This window comes from Juglans regia, chromosome 16 (assembly GCF_001411555.2).
Source record: "Juglans regia cultivar Chandler chromosome 16, Walnut 2.0, whole genome shotgun sequence".
Lineage (NCBI taxonomy): Eukaryota > Viridiplantae > Streptophyta > Magnoliopsida > Fagales > Juglandaceae > Juglans > Juglans regia.
In genome coordinates, this window is record NC_049916.1 from 86,232 (window position 1) to 104,639 (window position 18,408).

Genomic DNA, 18,408 nt, shown 5'->3' on the forward strand with positions numbered 1-18,408 from the left:
TACTCAATCTATTAGCTAATACCTTTGAAAGAATTTTGGACATACTGCTCACCAAGGTAATAGGACAAAAGTCCTTAATCTCCACCACCCCTAGCTTCTTTGGGATAAGAGCAATGAAAGTATCATTTAGTTTTTTTTCAAACCTACCTTGTTCATGAAACTCATGGAAGAAGCTCATGATGTCATCTTTAACTACCTCCCAGCATGCCTTAAAGAAGGCCATAGTGAACCTACCCGGACCTGGAGCTTTGTCACCTTCCATACTTCTCACCACCTTGCAAATACCCACCTCCTCAAATGGCCTCTCTAGCCAACTTGCTTCTTATTAGTCATTCGAGTCAAAGACAAGGCCATCTAGACATGGTCTCCAAGAAATTGCTCCGGAAGTAGTTGTGCATACTAATTGGTCATGTGATCCATGATCTCAGATGAATTTGATGTAATCCTCCCATCTACCAATAAGGACTCAATGGCATTGTGTCTTCTATGCGAATTAGCCATGCGATGGAAGAACTTTGTGCATTTATCCTCCTTTTAACCACAAAGCCCTCGATTTTTGTCTCCATGAAATCTCTTCCATTAAACCAACCTTTCAATATCCAATATGAGATCCTTTTTGTGTGCTTTTTCTTCTTCTAAGATCCCCCTCTCCTCCTCCACATCCTCTAAACCCTGTGGTTCGTTGAAGGGGGACTTTTTTTGGTGTTCCACGTTCCCGAAAATCTGCTCATTCCACTTTTTCAAGTCCACCTTGAGAGCCCTTAGCTTACAAGCCAGCATATAGCTCGTGTTGGCCTGTATGAGATAGGAAGAGCACCATTGTCTAACTCGCTCAATGAAGCCTTATGATGTCAGCCACATGTTCTCAAACTTAAAGTATCTTTTACTGCCCTGGATGCCTCCATAATCAATAAGAATGGGAAGTGATAGGTTGCAAAGAACTCCTTATCGTTGGTCGAACATGCCTCAAGGGCTCTAGTGAACACGTTCACCATGGACATTTCTAGGACTAATCTTTTGTAACCTTTCAACTTCTCTCTGTTATGTGAATCCATCGGCTACCTTCCTCAGTTTAATTCAAAAACTTTGGATTCTATGAGAATCTGTTTCGAAAAGGCCATGATAATCTCGTAGTTATGCACCAGAGATCATCACCAATGAGAAAGTGTATGGAGAGAAAATACTTGAACACTTGCTTGTTTGTTTGGATGAAAAGTTTGAATGACAAACAAAGATATATTAAAGAGAAAAGGATAATTCAAGAGGGAGGAATGTGAGTCCCCTTGTAAATAGGTTCGGTTTATCATCTTGCATGTGATATTTCCTGTGCCACCAAATTAAAGCCAAAGACATCTGATCCTAGAGTGGCCTTACCTGGCTTATGGGGGTGTCTCACATTCCAACTTTTGGCTCAACAGAACACAGTTGTTTTCAAGCAGAGCCAACTTCCTGAAATTGGCTCCAAAGTCGGCTTGCCAGATTGGTAGTTGATTGCAGCCCAATCATCTTTTCTTAGGCTCTTCTCTAGCCCTTACTGACATTTTCAGCCCTTTTGGGCTTGTTTCCAGCCCTCACTGAATAGAAAATTATATTAGGGGTTTTATATGGTTCTATTTTAAAATATTTAAATAAGGTTTGGGTTAGAAAATGGAAGAAAAAACCTCATCCTACTTCTCACCCGACTTTGGTCAGAAGAAAAAAGCCTATGTCAGGTTGGATTCGATCTGAATGACAGATTAGTATGAAGTTTCATTCCAGTGAACAGCACTACATGCTGATATATTCTGGTGCCTGCTGCCCTTAAGTTGGTGTCTAGTTGTTCATCTCGTTCATCACAAACCTTGTCAGACCAATTCCTATCAATGCATCATAAACTATTGAATAAGGCAATCTTATTCCAACAAATTTTCTACTTTTCACTTGACCTCTCACAATTATTTACCCCAGGATTTTTGGCAATTTTGTAAAAAGCATATGATGGCATAGGAAGACCACTCAATATATCCGAGTAGCAGGACATTAACTATTAAAACTTAATAGGTACAGGATGACTATGAACTTCATAGGTGACCGATGATAAGAATAACCCCTTAAATTTCTTTAGTTCTTCATCAGACAAGGGAATATTTCATAATCCAGATATTTGCACAGCCACTTATTTTTGGGCAGACTGCAAATCATCTTCTACCCTTTCTTTGGGCCATGCAAACTTTTGAAGCCACCAAATATAGTGGATTTGTAAATAGGATAACATATACTTGGCTAGAATGTTCCGCCTGAGAAAATTCTAGTTCATTCTGAGTTTTCTTTTTCTCCACTATGTCCGTAAGGTTGACAAATGCAAAAGCATGTTTTTAATGTGATAATAGGCTTTCTTTATCCGATCAACCCTAAATCCATTGCTTCTATGTGCAATTTAAGCTTCTATGCAATGATTTAGTATTCTAGTCACATCTTTAAACCTAGTTGCCCTACTTGTTCACTTCCAAATACTTCTCCCATATAGACTCTCTAAACTCCTCCAGATCCCCCCTGCTTCGCATTTTACAGCACCTGTATCCTTTTCTGCCTACATGAGATGGAACTTCTTACTATCTTACAAACCTTTATCTTAGCTTTCACGAAACCAGATTTTTGAACCAGTAAATCCACTATTTGTGCAATTCAACAAAAGCTTTCCTCCACGTGACACCTTGGTCCCACATTGAGAATCAGAGCGGATAGCTGATGCAGGGGGATTCGAGTCCGAATCCGAGACCGATGAGGCTCAGCTGACAGATGCGACATTAAAAGTACTGGACTACTTAGAGAAAGTAGACCATCGCAAAGTAGGCGAGAAGAGATAAAGATTTGAGCGAGGAGACTTATCCCTTGGGAGAAGATGAAGGGCCACTTCCTTCCTTTTGGCTACACTCAAACTCTGTTTCAGCGACTTCACTTGTTGAGGCAGGGCACCAGATCGATTGATGATTACACGGAAGAGTTCTATCAATTGATAGCCTGTAATGATCTATCTGAGACAGAAGAGCAGATGGCGGCGTGGTATTTGGGCGGATTACGACAGTCCCTGCAGGATGTTCTCAGCCTTCATGCGCTGTGGACAGTTTCTGAAACATACTAGTGTGCACTTGTAACGCCCCGTTCCCGGAGGTCAGGAGAGTTAGCTCTTGTAACCTAAAACCATCTCTCATAACATATTTATATACTCCAAATTCTCCATAAAAAATACAAATCCATTTATTCAAACCAAGTGTATATGTTCCTCCACTAGAACACCAAAAAATACTCCAATGAAATAATTTAAAAACTCCTTAAGGATTCAGAAATATCCATGACTCCCAATACTAAATAACATAAAATCATAAACCTACTAAATATGACTCTCCAATAAAAACTTGTACCCTTTGACACTTATTCCTTCATGATCATCAAACATTGCTAACACTTCCTACTCTTGACTTCCAACTAAGGCATCAAAATTATCTGAAAAATATTGTGGAGATAAGGAGTGAGTTATCAACAACTCAGTAAGCAGAAAACATATACTAGTATGTAAATATAAGCATTTTCATAATTCAGAATACAGAACAAAATATTTACTTTCAGAATGCAGAATAAAAAACATTTACTTTCATAATACAAAATCAAAACATGTTACCAAAAATATTAGAGCGAAACTTTCAGAAAACATTCTTATTCAAAAATCCTTTGGCATATTAAAATCTGAGACCTCATCTTTATCAATCATAGCATCACATTAGGACAGATACCATATTTAACCCCTGTGTTAGGGTTATAAATCACAATTATAACCTATGGAAGGGCTGTATCCGCTATTATAACCCGTGGTTGGGCCGTATTCCATGTTTAACCCCCGTGCTAGGATTATAAATCACCATTATAACTCGTGGAAGGGTCGTATCCGCTATTATCACCCGTGGTTGGGCCATATACCATGTTTAACCCCAGTGGTAGGGTTATAAACCACAATTCTAACCCGTGAAAGGGCCGTATCTACTATTATAACCTATGGTTAGGCCGTATCCACTATTATCACCAGTGGTTGAGCCATATCCACTATTATCACCCGTGTTTGGGCCGTATCCACTATTATAACTCGTGGTTGGATCGTATGCCACTATTATCACCCGTGGTTGGGCTGCAACGGAAACCGAACAAAACATCATAATCAGACATAATCAGAATACAGAATTAGAATCTCATGCCAAAGTTTTCAGATGCCACAACATATCCAAATAGAGTACTGAGCAAATTCAGATCTTTTCACATATTCAAAAACAGTTTCAGAACATTTTCACATCACATGCACAAATTTTCAGAAATTTCATATTCGCTCTTTTTGCATAGATAAAAAATATAATGCATAAAATTAGCTCACGTTTACATTAGTCATGACAGAAAATATTTCTCTTATACAACTATCATGCATATGCAGAACACATATCTGAGATTGTTTTCAGATTTCTTTTCAAAACAAACATGCGTATTTTCAAAATCAACCTTGTTTCATTTTCTTTTTATGCAAAATGTAGCATAGAAATCCTGCTTACCTGAACTTTTTAGTTTTTCAGCAATTTTCCTTAATAATGCCGAACAAAAATTGCTCGTCACCTATAAAATAATCACATAATTTTTGTAAATTTTCAATCAAACACGTATCTCAATATTTAACTTGAAATACTAAATTAACCTATTTTAAGTCCTCAAAAACCTAAACTCTCATAACCCCAAAATACCATTACTTCCCAAATTCCTCAATATCTACTTAATTTCTGCGATTAAAACATTAAATTCTAACTTATTTACTATTGAGGTCCAACTAGACAATATAAAATTGGATAACATAATTATATCACAATCTATTAAAGTAGAAAAAGAAAAAATATCATTTAATTAAAATAGACTTAATTAGTTTCTGTTTAAAGGGGTTTAAAAATAAAATTTTGCACTTACTGTTCCCATCTAAAATTCATACTTTAATAATATACCTCAAAATCTTTGTTTTTGTTCTTTATAACTTATAAATATAAAAATGAAGTTCTTGTACAACAAAACTAGATTTAATATAACACTCATCTAAAGGCAGGGTGTTTTAGTAAATCAACTTAAAGTGCATGGGCTATGGGAAGGCACGACATAACAAAAACTTAGACACTTTAAGCTTCTTGATTTAACCACGCAGTAAAGGCATGCTCACCATTCGGGAAGGAGTTGCGCGAAGAGCTGGGAGGTGGATGGTGGCTACATCGGCGAGTTGGGCGGCTGAGCACAAAGAGAGAGAGTGATGAGAGAGAGACCAACTGATAGACATAGAGAGATTTCGAGAGGAACAAGAAAAACTCCAAGAGGCAATGCATGGGGAGGATTGGCGTCTTCTGGTTACACTGTTGGTTCACGACTACTCTTTCATGGGTCTGGAGCCCGAATAAACTGGTGGCAACGTAAGAAGTTTTCTCTGTTTCGGTGGTGAAAAATAGAGCACTCTCTCTACAAACTTTCGATGGTTGGCACGGTGGTGATCAGGGGTTATGGTGGTGGTGCACTAGGCTAGCAGTGTTGCGGGACTAAACGTAGGGCTATGGTTGTGGGTTGTGGGGAGTTCATGAGGGTGCAACTTCGTGGGAGGTTGCGGCGTGGACAACTCGGCAATGGGGTTACTTTCGATGGTGGTGGTTGGCAACACATGACGTGGAACGGTCAGGTGCAACGGCAATATTTAGGCATCATCTTTGTTTCTCTCAGTCAGGTGCAACGGCAGGGTGCTTTGGGCTATCTTCTATATGCTGGGATGAGGATCTCCACTTATACATATCCATATGTATATCTAGATGACTAGAAACTGTAGAGAAAAAGAGAGGGAGAAAACTGCATAACGTGAATGTATATCTTCTATGCAAGCTGTTGCCGTGAATGTCGTGGGTATAGGAATGTGCATGCCGTGGAGAAAACTGATGTCAAGAGTAACCCTAGTTGAGGGAGGTTCTACGTGCATGAGATGATGCCTAAATAGGTGGATGAAACCCTAGGACAAATAGGAAGAAGCCTGCATGGCGTGATCTCACCGGCTTGGGCTTTAGGGCTCGTTTCAAAGTATTTGGGCCTTGACTTACATACAAACTAGTCTAATTCTTTCCATAACTATATCTGGCTTGATACTAAATAAAATAAAAATCCCACTTGTTCCATAAAATATTATCTGAATTAAACCTAAATATTAAACCTAATAAAAGTCCATATTCCATAAATATAAATATTGGGCCCATAACCTATTTCCAAAAATACTCGCTAAAACTCAAATGAGTTTTTCCTCCATATATAAAAAAATTTGAATACGAGTTTCGTATTGGACTTGGTGTTACAAATCTTGTCGTGGAGAAGTAGTAGAACAGGAGGCCAGTGATCAGAAGCGATTAAAGCAGCCGAGTAGTTCACCCTCAAGAACCTCATCTCGCCCAGCAACCTCCACAGGGTTAGAGTTCTAACTCTAATATTAGATGTTTCAGATGTGATGAACGGGGGCATAGAGCGATTGAGTGCAGGAAGTCTACTAATCAGAAATGGAAAAATCTCCTAATTGAGGAAGACATGGTAAAGAAACTAGGGATATTGGAGAGCTTGTGTATGATGATAATGAGGATGGAAGCGTGTTGTATGGTGATGGTCATGAGACCCTGGTCATTCGCAAGAGTCTACTGACTCCCAAGGGTGACTCAGGAGACGATTGGTTGAGAACCAATATTTTCCACACGACCTGCACAGTTGCCGATAAAGTCTACAAGATGATCATTGCCAGTGACAGTTGTGAGAACGTGGTGTCTGAAGAGGTTGTCCAGAAATTACAGTTGAAGACAGATCGTCACCCCAAGCCGTACAAATTGTCGTGACTAAATAAAGGCAGTGAGGTAATAGTAGATTGGCAATGCCTAGTGTCTTTTTCAATCAGCAGAAAATATTTTGATAATTCTTGGTGTGATGTCATATCTATGGATGCTTGTCATGTATTGTTAAGCAGACCTTGGCAGTACGATCGTAGTGTTATTTATGACTGGCGGAAGAATAAGTATTCCCTTAGTATCAATGGGAAGAAGATTGTGTTGGCACCTCGCCAAGAAGGAGCCACTCCTACCCCGGTAGCCATTAGTGCTAACCTGCTTTCCATGTCCATGTTTATAGAGGAAATTGAGCGTGAAAATGTGATTTACGCCCTACTGCCTTGTGGGAATAGTGCAGTAGACGTGAGCCCAAATTTACCAGCAGAGGTGCAACAGCTGCTAGCAGAGTTTTTTGACCTAATGCCAGAAGATCTTCCTCCTGGGCTATCGATTATGAGGGATATTCAGCATCAGATCAACCTTGTTCCAGGGTCAAGTTTGCCAAATCAACCTACATATTCCCTCAGTCCTAAGGAATCTGAAGAGTTGCAGCGTCAGGTGGTGGAGTTATTAGAGAGGGGCTACATCCATGAGAGCATGAGCCCATGTGCAGTCCCTACCTTGTTGGTACCGAAGAAAGATGGTTCCTGGCGTATGTGAATTGACAGCAGAGCAATTAACAGAATCACAGTGAAGTACATGTTTCCCATTCCACGCCTAGATGATATGTTGAATCAATTGTCCGGTTCTAAGGTCTTCTAAAAAATTGACCTTAAAAGTGGATACCACTAGATCAGGATAAGACCTGGAGATGAGTGGAAGACGGCGTTTAAGATGCAGCATGGGTTGTATGAATGGATGGTCATGCCTTTTGGGCTGTCCAATGCGCCCAATACATTCATGAGGTTTATGCGTTAGGTTTTATAACCCTTTATGGGGAAATTCGTTGTAGTTTACTTAGACGATATCTTCATTTATAGTTCGATATGGGCGTCACACTTTGATCACCTTTGAGCTGTTTTTGATATGTTGAGAACAGAGTGTCTTTCATCAATCAGAAGAAGTGTTATTTCTTCACTACTTCTGTAACTTTCCTTGGTTTTGTTGTGTTTACTGATGTTGTTCATGCAAATCAATCAAAGATATATGCGGTCTTGGAATGGCCCAAACCTAAGACCTTGCATGATGTCAGGAGTTTCCATGGATTGGCGTCCTTTTACTGCTGGTTCATCAGAAACTTCAGCACATTGATTGCCCCTATCACAGAGTGCCTTAAGGGGCGTGACTTCCAGTGGTCTGAGGAGGCAGAGGCCAGTTTTCAACTGGTTAAGTAGAAGATGACAGAGACACCATTTTAGCACTTACAGATTTTGATAAGGTGTTCGAAGTCAATTGTGATGCATCTAGGATTGGCATTGGTGGTGTTTTGAGTCAAGAGGGGCGGCCGATAGCCTTTTTCAATGAGAAGTTGTTAGGGTCAAAGAAGAATTATTCCACAAATGATCTAAAGTTCTATGCCATAGTTTAGTCCTTGAAGCATTGGTGTCACTATCTGGTATAGAGGGAGTTCATCCTTATCATTGACCACGAGGCCCTGAAGTACATCAATGGCCAGCACAAGTTGAGCAGGCAGCATGCTAAGTGGGTAGCATACTTGCAGGAGTTCACATTTTCGCTGAGGCACCAATCGGGAAGTTTGAACTAGGTTGCAGACGCATTAAGCCGGCGAGTGGCACTCCTCGCCACCTTTAGTAGTAGAGTGGAGGGCCTTGATGCTTTCAAGGATTTGTATGCCAAAGATCCGTCCTTTGGAAAGATTCTTAAAGGAAGTAACTGAGGGAAAGTGAAGTGATTTTCTCTTGCACGACGGATTTTATTATGTCACCTACAGCTGTGTATCCTAGACTATTCCTTGAGAGAGCACATTATACGGGAATTGCATGGTGAGGGGTACTTTGGGCGAGAAAAGACCTTGGCTTTAATCGCTGTTGATTACTATTGGCCTAAGTTGACTAGTGATGTGGCACGATACGTGGCGAGATGTTTTGTGTGCAGAGGGTGAAGGGCGAAGAGAACCCTCACCAATGCTAGCCTTTACACTCCATTACCTGTGCCTGATGGTTCGTGGCTTGACGTTAGTATGGATTTTGTCTTAGGCTTACCCAGGACCCAATGTGCCAGGGATTCAATCTTCGTCGTGGTCGACCAATTTTCTAAGATGGCCCATTTTGTAGCTTGTAGAAAAACCATGGATGCCACCCGAATCGCCCACCTTTATTTCAAGGAGATTGCTCGCCTGCATGGTGTTCCTCGGTCTATAGCCTTAGACCGGGATACAAAGTTTATGAGTAATTTCTGGAAGACTTTGTGGGAAAAGCTCGGAACGAAGCTAGACTTTAGTAGTGCCTATCACCCCCAAACGAACGGGCAAACCGAGGTGGTGAATCAAAGTTTGGGCAACCTCCTGAGAAATTTGGCAGGTACTAAGCCAATGGACCTCGCCTTATTGCAGGCGGAGTTTGCTTACAACCGATCCAAGAACCAGACTACATAGTTGAGTCCATTTGAAGTTGTGTATGGTCAAAATCCGTCGGGCATCCTTGATTTGGTCCCTGCCCCACGGATTGGTCGCCTGAACATCAAGGCCGAGGAGATGGCAAAGCACTTTCGGGGAGTACATGACCAAGTCAAACAATAAATTTAGGCGAGCAATGCAAAGTACAAGGTTCACGCCGACAATTGTCGTTGCCAGATATTTTTTGAGTTTGGCGACCTTGTTTGGGCTGTACTAACCTGTGATTGTTTTCCTATTGGCGAGTACAACAAGTTGAAGGACAGGAAGATTGGACTTGGTGAAGTTCTCCAAAAGATCAACGACAATGCATATAGACTATGTCTTCCCAGTCATACGAGAACTTCGGATGTGTTCAACGTCAAACACCTCAGCCCTTGCTTTGTCGACGATGGCGTGAACTCGAGGACGAGTTCTTTCCAACCCGGGGAGGCTGATGGAGGGGGATCCGAGTTCGAATCCGAGATCGATGAGGCTCAGCTGACAGATGCGACGTTAAAAGCACTGGACTATTTAGAGAAAGTAGATCAACACAAAGTAGGCAGGAAGAGATAAAGATTTGGATGAGGAGCAACAGATTTGGGCAACTTATCCCTTGAGTGGGTGAGTAGACTTATCGGATGGGTGAGGAGACTTATCTCTTGGTTGGGCAAGAAGAAGTGACAACTTATCTTTTGGAAAGCTCTTTTAGGCACGCACGTCGTGGTCACCAAGCTTTGCTTGGTGGAACCTTTCTTGACCCCAAAATCAGCCGTTTTTACCTCAGAAACGTCAACTTTAGTCATCTCTTTCAGTTTTGCTTAATTTTCTTTTATGGTAATGTTTATCTTTAGTAATGATTCTATTCTGGATTCTTAGGCTAGATATTAGTCATAATTATCTTATTCCGTATTTTATTGTTTTTCCTTAATTACAATTTTGCCATTTTTCATTAGCTATTTAAAGCCCGACTTGTGGGGTTCAGAAAGGATGATTGATTTATGTTATCTTAAAACCTTAATCTCAGAATTTATCTCAGAGTTTATTTCTGTTTGCAATTTTTTCTTTATCTCAATCTCTAGTTTTCGTTGTTTAACTAGCCGTCAGAATAATCTTCTATTCTGCCCAGCATCAATAGGTATAAAGGTAGTAATGGGTGCTAAGTCTCACGTTGGCTACTTTTTAAGTGAAACTAGCCTTTATTATATTGATATAACATGGTGACCTTTTGGATTAAAATATTCAAAAGTTCTATATCATGATTAATGACACTTCGAATGTTGTTCCTCTATAAAATATGGTTTTACCTTGATTGTCGAGGCTGCTTGGGTAGGTCTTATTGAAGCTCATATTCATCCTCCAATAAGAGATTGATCTAGCGAATCTTCAAATTGACTAGTCTTCTTGGGATTATAGCCACACATGACTAGTGCTTTCCTTGGGTTGCACTTACGATATGACTCCATTGTTTTCTCTTTGTCAGATTATTCATTATTAAAATCTTTCCTAAGGCAGCCATTCAATCAAAGAAAGTACCCTTGAAGGCGCCTTGTTTGTCGAACTGGAGGGATGAGTTGAAAATGGATTTAGCCTCGAAGATCTGTCTTTTGGATGGTATCCAACATTTATGATCATCACTGCCTCTTCTCCCCTAAAAGACTAGAATTGATTGAAGACCTAAGAAAACAACTCCATCCACCAATCAAGGGCTGATCTAGCATAGGTAACCTTACACTTGTGCATATTATCAGAAATATGCAAGTATTCTAGAACCATAGCCTCCTTACAATGCAGAAAATTTGTATTTAGGGCTGATCCCATTTTTCTCCTCTTAGTTACTTTTCACAAAGACGAGAAAAAGGATAACCAAATGATCACTTCTTGATAGTATTCTATTTGACTAAATTTACAGACAATTAGCTTAATTTTTGCTATTGTGTGTGGTCAAATTCAACTTTAAAGAGCTAAGGGGACAGAATATTTCTTGTTGGATATTTACAGTGCTTAAATTATTTTTTTTTTTTAGAAAAATTATTATTATATAGAAAAACTTCGGTAGGTTGCTTTGGATTATAATTTATTTCTGTTTAATCTCATTTTCTTTTGATGGAAGATGAGAAGCTTCTGGGTGGATATTTTTTAATTGTTTCACTTGTTGCATAGAGTGGTGCATGCATCAGATATTTCAGCATTGAAGAATACTTGAAAAAATCTATGATTGAAATTTTAAGGTTTAGGATGACGGTGAGTTGGAGTTATTACTGAATGCCTGTTTGTATGTAACACATTTAGATTTGAGTTGCTATGAAGTTATCTCAAAAAGGGACTTGAGTTGCACTGATTTCTTGTTTGTCTGTGTGTTTTGTCATGTGTCTGCACCTATGTATTTATCTTCTCTTTGCTAGATGTAGTATGAGTAGAGTTTGTTTCTCAGTTTTTGTGATTCTGATTTCAGGTGTATATTGTAGTATCTTCACTTCATGCATGCTTGTCTCCATGGATATATGGTGCAGCTCTGGAATTAATTGCACATCTAAGTACTCTGCATTCAAAGTCTGAGTATGTGACATCAGAAACTCTGGATCCACTTAATATGGCATCAAATGGATGGATGACTCCTTATTTTGGTTTCTCTTTTGGTGCGAATTTGGAGTCGGTTAGTTTACAAGTTGATCTTGCAAATAATGGAGATACCAGTGCTGCACTCATGCTTGTTCTGCAAGACTTAGATATACAGTACGCTATTCTTTTAAGATCTTATGTTCTTGCATACATGTAGGCCATGGATGCGCTCTCTGAATCACAAACCCATTGACTTGCACCTTTTACCATGTATAAAACATTGAAACTTGCATTTTGATGTCATGTTGGAGGCTTTTCTGCAGATTTGCTTTGGTCATTGCTCTATAAAACGCTATATTTTTTCCCGGAAAATTGAAGTTCATGCACTGTTGTACAATTTCAGGTATGCTTCTACAAAGTTTGAGGAATGCCGGATCTGTATGAAGGCATTGGAGATCGCCACATATCCATTGAGAGGCCAAGGGGAGCGCCATGTTCTATTTTCATGTGCGAATACATCTTCTACAAGTTCTGTTTATCGGCATGATACTGACATTGGCATTGATGATGGAAGTAATAATGCTGATGACATAAATTTATCAATGGAAGGATGCTTTCTTTTACATTATGAATCTCCTAGAACAGAATCACTTTGCCACAAGTGTACTGTTTGCTTGAATGATGCTGACCTCCACTGCTACCCCTATATAATTGGATTGCTGGTCGGATTTGTTGATAAGCTGTCTGTTTATGGTAAAGCTTCCGATGGTGCTGATAGCACAACAGTAGATGCTGAAGTTCGAAATACCATGACTGGCTTTGGTTTTCAAAGATTTGGTTTCTCGAACTTTTTTGAAACTGGGTCATCTGAATATGCGAGTATTCCATTATATCACTTTCCGTTTGTAACTATTTCCAACTCTGGTCCTATTGCTAGCCTTGAGAGTTCACTTCTTTATCCCAATTCTGAGTGGAGGAAACATCTGAATCTTAGGAATAGAAAATTCAAAAGTCCAAAGTTCAGTATAGAGGTGAGGTCTAAACTTTTTCATGCCCCGCCATCAATATCCACACCTGGTAGTGAAGCATTTCATGTGTGTGGAACTTCCATTGTCACTGATCCATTTGTTGTTGATTTACATTTCTGTCGAATCAGAGTGCATTTTCATGATTCCTCCTGCATTATTGGAACTGTTACACTACCAGTTTCTCAGTCTTCATTCTTTATTGAAGAAAATTCTATGGATATTTTGTGCTCTACAGAGGGATTGACACTTTCCTCGTCTTGGTGTACACAAAATTTCCATGAGTTTGTATGGGGCCCATCATTACCAAATCTATCTCCCATTTTGAACATGCGTGTGAGGCAGGAAAAAAGTACATCCTTGAGATCTAGCTTTGAAGTAAGCATCAGCATTCAGCATGTGTATTGCGTTTTACCAGCTGAATATTTGGCTATAATCATTGGTTACTTTTCATTATCTGACTGGAGTTCAAATGTAAATAATCAGCCTGTTACTGGAGGCCATGAGTACATTGCTACTGGGAATGAGAGCTCCGTTGTATATAAGTTTGAGATACTGGAATCCACTTTGATTTTGCCAGTGGAAAGCAATGAGCTTCAGTTTTTGCAGGTTGATATTCGACAGCTGTTTTGTAGTCTCATCAATGATAGCATTCCAGATAATGTATTGGAGGAAATTCCTCTGGAGTATGTGGTTCCAGCGCATAAACTTGCTAGAAGTAATCAGTGTTTAAATGTCTTTGGACGGGACATGCTCTTATCATTTCTGCTGTTCAAGGATGATGGTTATGGTTGTTCAACATTAGCTCAAACTACTGATTGTGTACGGATTACTTTAGTTTCATCCCTGAGTGCTGATGTTTGGGTTACAATACCCTGTAAAAGGGAATCCCCTTCTAGAAGTTCTCCATCAGCCACATGTGTCATGACAAGGATCCTAAATTGTCAAATTATGGCTGATGGTAGGAGTTTTTCCTTTTATATAGATCACTTATAGAGAGAATTGTAGAAATTTGTTGTCTCGTGTTTTGTATATGTTTTAATGCTTTAGTTCTCTCTTTGTTTACAGATGGGCACTGTCTTGATGGATTTGAGGCTCTACGGCATGTCATAAATCAATTTTCCTTGGTACATGATCAATCAAAAGGATTCAAGTCTGATGTTCTACTGTTTCTTCAGTTAAAAAGGTGTCGAAAACAGATTAGTGCAGTTTCACCTGTTGGCTCTAGCATGATATTCACAGAAGTTAGTTGTTATGTTAATTCATTGTTAATAAAATTGCATCACTGTGAAAATGATTCACTGGAACTGGTTGCCAAGGCTGACATGCGATTTTCATGCTCTGCATCGTTGAAAAATGGTGCTCTCTTAAGCCTGGGTCTTACTTTCTCTTCCTTGGAGTTAAAATCTTTGCCTAATACCCTCATATTAGCGCAATGCACCTTGACATGTCCACCCTCACATGTTCTTGAAATTTCTCTTTCCAAATCAATTCATGAAGAAAATGAACTTTGTGTTTCTCTTCCATCTCTTGATATTTGGCTACATTTATCTGAATGGACCAAGGTTCTTGACCTTATCAACTCATATGCCAGACAACTAACCAAAACCACACTCCTTGAGCCATTGTCAAAGAATTTGACCAATCCATTAAAAAATGATGCAGTTGACGTTTCAACATCTTCTCATTCTGCTAGTATTTCAACTCAGGCTCCATCAGTAAATGTGAATAGGGACCCTGTTTTTCTGGTTGTAAGGTCTGAAAATGTCGGCATTACATTTAATGTCCCTTTGTGGGTGAGCAAAGAAGCATGCAGGAAACTTCAACTAACCTATGATTACTGGAAAAGACCGCAGAATGGTTCATCTGATGTGCTTGAAGAAAAGGACTGTAAATTCATTGCTGTGAACTTGTATAGTAAAAGCACACTACTCTTTATAAACAACCAGAATATAAAAATTAAGTCCAGCTTTGAAAAATTGAGTGGCACAGTGTTAGTATGTAACATCAAGAGTGTTCCATCTTGGCCTCTCTTCCAGATATATCAGGTTGATGTGAAAGCCGAGATTAGTTATAATCATAAGGAACTTGTGCATGTTGAAGCAGAGATTGTGTGCGACCGTTCAGATGTGTGGCTTTCACATCGCATCTTCTATTTGTTGGGTGGTGTGCGTTTCAATGTTCCCGAAGCGGCATCTTCTGAGTTTGCATATGGTGGGGCATGTTTTAAGGCTCACTTAAGGAAGGTCTCACTCCTGCTAAGCGATGGAAGGGTATACCATCTACTTGACTACTTAAGCTTTAAGTTTTGTACGTGCATTATTGATATGAAAGACATACTTTCCAAAATTTTATCTTATCTAATGTTTATACAGGATCTATTATTTAGATAGAGCCAATTTTATTGTCTGTTGGAATTAAGGTTTAAGTTGAGTTAATTTGAGTTGTAGGGCTAATTGTTATAGGCTTTTTAATGGTATGAGGTATGTAAAGTAAAAATTGGTATAATCTTTTAAAGTTTTTCTTGGTCAACATTGGTGGCATTTTAATGGTATCAATTTAAAAATAAAAAAATAAAAAATAAAAAAAATTGATCCGCAGTTTTTCTTAGACAACCCATAATGAAAGTTAAATTGGTAATCTTGTCTCTGTGACTAATGTCCATTATATCCTCTGTTTGATCTCACTCAAGTAGTACTGCATTATTCTCTAAGGGCATACCTTCAGGAGAGGCGTATCTCTGGCATTTTAGGTTATTCCAGGAGTATTTTGCCCTTGATTATTTGTAGTATTTTTTCCTTGCTTTTAATCAGTCCCATTTTTTTGTTTCGTTCTATGTGGACATTGGATTTGTTCTTTCCTTTGTGATATATATTTTATAGATCACCTAATATAGCGGGTTGGTTCTTTCCTGATTTACTTCATGCTGCTAATATTTCCTACATGCTTTTATTTAGTGGAGTTGTGGTGGACCTTTGTTGGAAGTTCTTTTGAGGAATGTCATACTGCATGCTAATGTGACTGAAAACAACATTGAGATTTCAGTCACTACCGAGTTTCAAGTGAACTACAATAACATTCACAAGGTATATGGTCACTGACAATTGGTGTCTTTCAAATTTTCTTGTATGAATAACATGCTAATAGCTGCTTTATCTGCTAATAATGGCTGAAAGGTATTGTGGGAGCCTTTTATTGAGCCTTGGCAGTTTCAGATGGCTGTGATTAGAAAGTTTGAGATGAGTGCTTTGCTTAACAGCTTCATAATGACTGAAATCCAACTGAAGTCAACAGGGCAGCTTAACTTGAACTTTACAGAATCCCTTATTGAGGTACTTTTGATTTCTTATATTGTGTGCTTGTAAGATCGCCTCTGTACCTAAATGAATTTAATTTTTTCACATTGTTTTTGGACATTTTAAATGTGATTCAATCTAAAATCTGTAATTTTAAAAGTGAGATTTGAAATGCATGTTAAATTCCCTGCAATGCCTCCTACAAACAGAGTGAGGCAGCTGACTCCTAACTGGCATCTAAATATGCCGTAACAATTTGAGTGGTAAGTGGTTGCAAGTGTATATTTAGATCAAGTTTAGTCTTTAATTCCTTATGCGTCAAGCCACAACTGGATGCTTTTTAAAAGATATAACCTTTTGATTGTACTCTTTTGTGTAGCTTCATTTGGTAAGTTTTCATTATTTGTATGTGGTGTTCAATTGGGTCTTTTTCTCTCCGTACAATATTGTTTTTCCGATGAGATTTGTTGGGTTTTAACGGTGAGAGTACATCTGAGATTGTGTTCTTAAGTGCGAGTAATGTGAGTATGGGGCGTCTAAACCACCTAGTGATAGAATCTGAAGTGTTCGACTTGTTGAAAGATGGAAACTCCTTGTTCATTACTCAGAGGAGTAGGAGGGTGGTGAAAGAGATGAGGCTGGGGATGTCCACGTGCAATGGTTCGCCAGAACACTGGAGGACTGCCTGAAGAGTGATAAAAAGGATCTGTACACCACCTCATGGAAGGAGACCAGAAGTTTCATTCTGTAGAGGTGTTCAAATGCCCGTGGCCGCTACATGGCTCTAGCGGAGTGCAGTGGTGGCAGCAGACGCAGTTTCATTTTTATACCTGAAGAGTCGGGAAGTAAGGGCTGGAGGAGAATGGCGGATGCATTGTGGGAGCTGGTTAAGGAAGGAGGGAATGCGATTCTCAACAAAGGAGGGGTTACTCAAAGGCTATTGGTGGCAGTGAACCACCCACAGAACCGGTTGTATAGGGAGGCTCTGTTGCAGAAGACGTTGCCTACTTTACTTTGTTGCGGATAATCTCCATGATTTGCTTGTATCTCTTACTAGTGCTTAGTTGTATTTAGGCTCGTTCAATGTATACTCCCGTTGTACTTGGGTTATGCCTTTATTATCAATAAAATTTTACTCTTGTTAAAAAAAAAGTTTTCATTATTTTAATAAAATCCATTGCTAACATATTCTTTTGTTTCAGTGTCTTTCCAGGACAATTGAGATGATTGAGGATGCTTGGGATCTGACGGAACCGGATGATCATCCTGAAAGCCTGAGATTCTTAAATTCCCCATTTAGTAAATATATGTCTGACGGAAAGTATGCTCCTTATATACTTCAAAATCTGACTTCTGTGCCTCTATTATATCATATTTACCGGGGGCTGGTTAATTTGGATGAGTTTGAGACCTCAGAAGTGAGAGATGGAAATTATGTGAAACCAGGTTGTTCTCTTCCTATTTATATTGATGAAACTCCTGAAGAACAATTTCTTCGTTTTAGGCCAGCCCATTCTTCTGATAGACTTAATGAGCAGAAATCAAATGGGGTTGCTCATCATTTTATTACCATTCAGCTCGAGGGAACATCTGTTCCTTCGGCTCCAATTTCAATGGATCTTGAGGGACTTACCTACTTTGAGGTTGATTTTTCCAAGACATACAATGAAGAAACCGATGAAAATGCAACATATACCCACAGTGGTTTTGTAGTTCCTGTTGTGGTTGACGTTTCAGTGCAGCGCCATTGCAAGTTATTACGGCTATACTCAACAGTATGTGCAAAGGCAATTTTATTGTGATTCTTAATGCCAAAAAAGTTTTCTTGCAATTCATATACTGTGCCTTTTCTCTCTTCTTTTTTTCGGTTTTTTCCCTTTATTTCTTTCTTTGCTAAGGCACAGTTAATATGCATAGGTTGTACTTTCAAATGCAACTTCAACACCTTTGGAACTGCGATTCGATATTCCATTCGGCGTATCACCAAAGGTATGAGCAAAAAATATTATCTTATTCTGTAGGCAATTTATGGTGGAAATTACTGTCTGTGTAACTGTACACAAGAAAACCTTGTATTTTAC

General features: G+C 39.1%; 1 protein-coding gene across 7 annotated transcripts in view; it reads left to right on the forward strand.

Moving 5' to 3' along the window:
• Window positions 1–18,408, forward strand: part of LOC109000898 — an 85,884-nt gene that overhangs the window by 44,840 nt on the left and 22,636 nt on the right. For all 7 annotated transcript variants that reach the window (XM_035686605.1, XM_035686606.1, XM_035686608.1 and 4 more), the window contains 7 exons: window positions 11,900–12,180; window positions 12,410–13,992; window positions 14,100–15,304; window positions 15,989–16,117; window positions 16,208–16,363; window positions 17,530–18,102; window positions 18,245–18,316. In XM_035686605.1, the coding sequence (XP_035542498.1) occupies window positions 11,900–12,180; window positions 12,410–13,992; window positions 14,100–15,304; window positions 15,989–16,117; window positions 16,208–16,363; window positions 17,530–18,102; window positions 18,245–18,316 (3,999 nt within the window). The remainder of the gene's footprint in view (window positions 1–11,899; window positions 12,181–12,409; window positions 13,993–14,099; window positions 15,305–15,988; window positions 16,118–16,207; window positions 16,364–17,529; window positions 18,103–18,244; window positions 18,317–18,408) is intronic.